Source organism: Bison bison, unplaced genomic scaffold (assembly GCF_000754665.1).
Source record: "Bison bison bison isolate TAMUID 2011002044 unplaced genomic scaffold, Bison_UMD1.0 scf7180017864289, whole genome shotgun sequence".
In the NCBI taxonomy this organism is placed as follows: domain Eukaryota; kingdom Metazoa; phylum Chordata; class Mammalia; order Artiodactyla; family Bovidae; genus Bison; species Bison bison.
In genome coordinates this window covers 9,737,390-9,738,692 of record NW_011494861.1, presented here as the reverse complement: position 1 = coordinate 9,738,692, position 1,303 = coordinate 9,737,390, and the positions used below count along the sequence as shown (strand labels likewise).

Genomic DNA, 1,303 nt, shown 5'->3' with positions numbered 1-1,303 from the left:
GCCCAGACAGGGCAGGGCCACCTGCCGCTGAGGCCCCGCCTGCCCTGGTGTCTCTCTCGGCTGCAGGCTCTGCGGGGGGCCGGGCTCACACTACAGTGAGTGACTCACGGTGCCCCCACCCACTTCCACCAGCCCCAGCCCCAGATGGTCGGAAAGTCCCCACGTGACTCAGGGAGAGGCCCTTCTCTCGGTAGGACACCAGCTGGCTTCTGCAGGGCTCCTGGTGGACACAGCCCGGGTCGAGGGCGCAGCACACGGCCAGCCAGGGCAGGCCGAGGAGACGTTTTGGCCACATCGATCCCCCAGCTTAGCCTGGTCTGCAGCCAGTCCCAGTGAGGGACCCAAGGAGTGGCACAGTCAGGGGCTGTCTGCCCTGCAGGCCGGATGGCGTGGCCCTGCCTGTCGAGGTGCAGGGAGAAGACACCCCAGCCACTCACCGAGGCTGCAGTCAGTCCCAAGGAATCCGGCGGGGCAGCGGCAGGCCCCAGTGACCGCGTCACAAGAGCCCCCGTTGAGACACCCACACAGCAGCTCACAGCCAGGCCCAAACCGCCCTGGTGGGCACCCTGCGGAGGGAGGGGCCAGCTGCCAGGGGTGGGGGGCTCTGAAGCCCCTCCCCCTTTCCCACCATCACTCCAGTGGGCCGGCGGGCGGCCGAGGCAGCACTCACGTTGCTGGCAGCCGGCGCCATGGTAGCCGGGGGCACACGCGCAGGTCCCCGAGGCGGGGTGGCAGGCCTGGTTCTCGCCAGGGCAGTGGCACTGCTGCCCACAGCGCTCCCCAAAGGTGCCAGGTGGGCAGGCTGGGGGAGGCGGCAGGGGTCAGTCCTGGCCCGGCCTGGAGAAGGCACCCTCCCTCACACTGGGCCCCTCTTGGGGGCAGAGCTCTGGGGCCCAGTCCAGAAGCACATGTGGCCTGAACTGCCCTCAGGCCTGCCCACATCCGGCACCCACCTTGCTCACAGCTGGGCCCCGTGAAGCCCGGGGGACAGTGACACTCCCCGGTGACGTGGTGGCAGGCGGCGCCCGGGGGGCACTGGCAGCGCTGGGCACAGGCCTCTCCAAACCAGCCGGGTGGGCAGGCTGCGGGGAGGCGCGGGTGGAGGTGGTGGGGAGCCCTGGGGTTGGGGGGCCGGGGCCCGAGGGGTCACCATGTGGAGGACCCGCCCCCACCCTGGGCACCAGCAGAGCTGAGGGCTCACCGCTCTCACACCGCGAGCCCCTCCACCCCGGGGGACAGAGGCAGGCCCCAGTGACGGCGTGGCAGGCGGCCCCCCACCGGCAGGCGCAGTGCTCCTCACAGC

The 1,303-nt window shown here is 71.5% G+C and overlaps 1 protein-coding gene across 1 annotated transcript in view; it reads right to left on the bottom strand.

Moving 5' to 3' along the window:
• MEGF6 (multiple EGF-like-domains 6) overlaps positions 1 to 1,303 on the bottom strand; it is a 105,876-nt gene that overhangs the window by 7,322 nt on the left and 97,251 nt on the right. The window contains exons 33-36 of the mRNA XM_010850209.1: positions 1,202 to 1,303; positions 954 to 1,082; positions 671 to 802; positions 438 to 566 (exon numbers count right to left, since the gene is read on the bottom strand). Coding sequence (XP_010848511.1) covers positions 438 to 566; positions 671 to 802; positions 954 to 1,082; positions 1,202 to 1,303 — 492 coding nt within the window. The remainder of the gene's footprint in view (positions 1 to 437; positions 567 to 670; positions 803 to 953; positions 1,083 to 1,201) is intronic.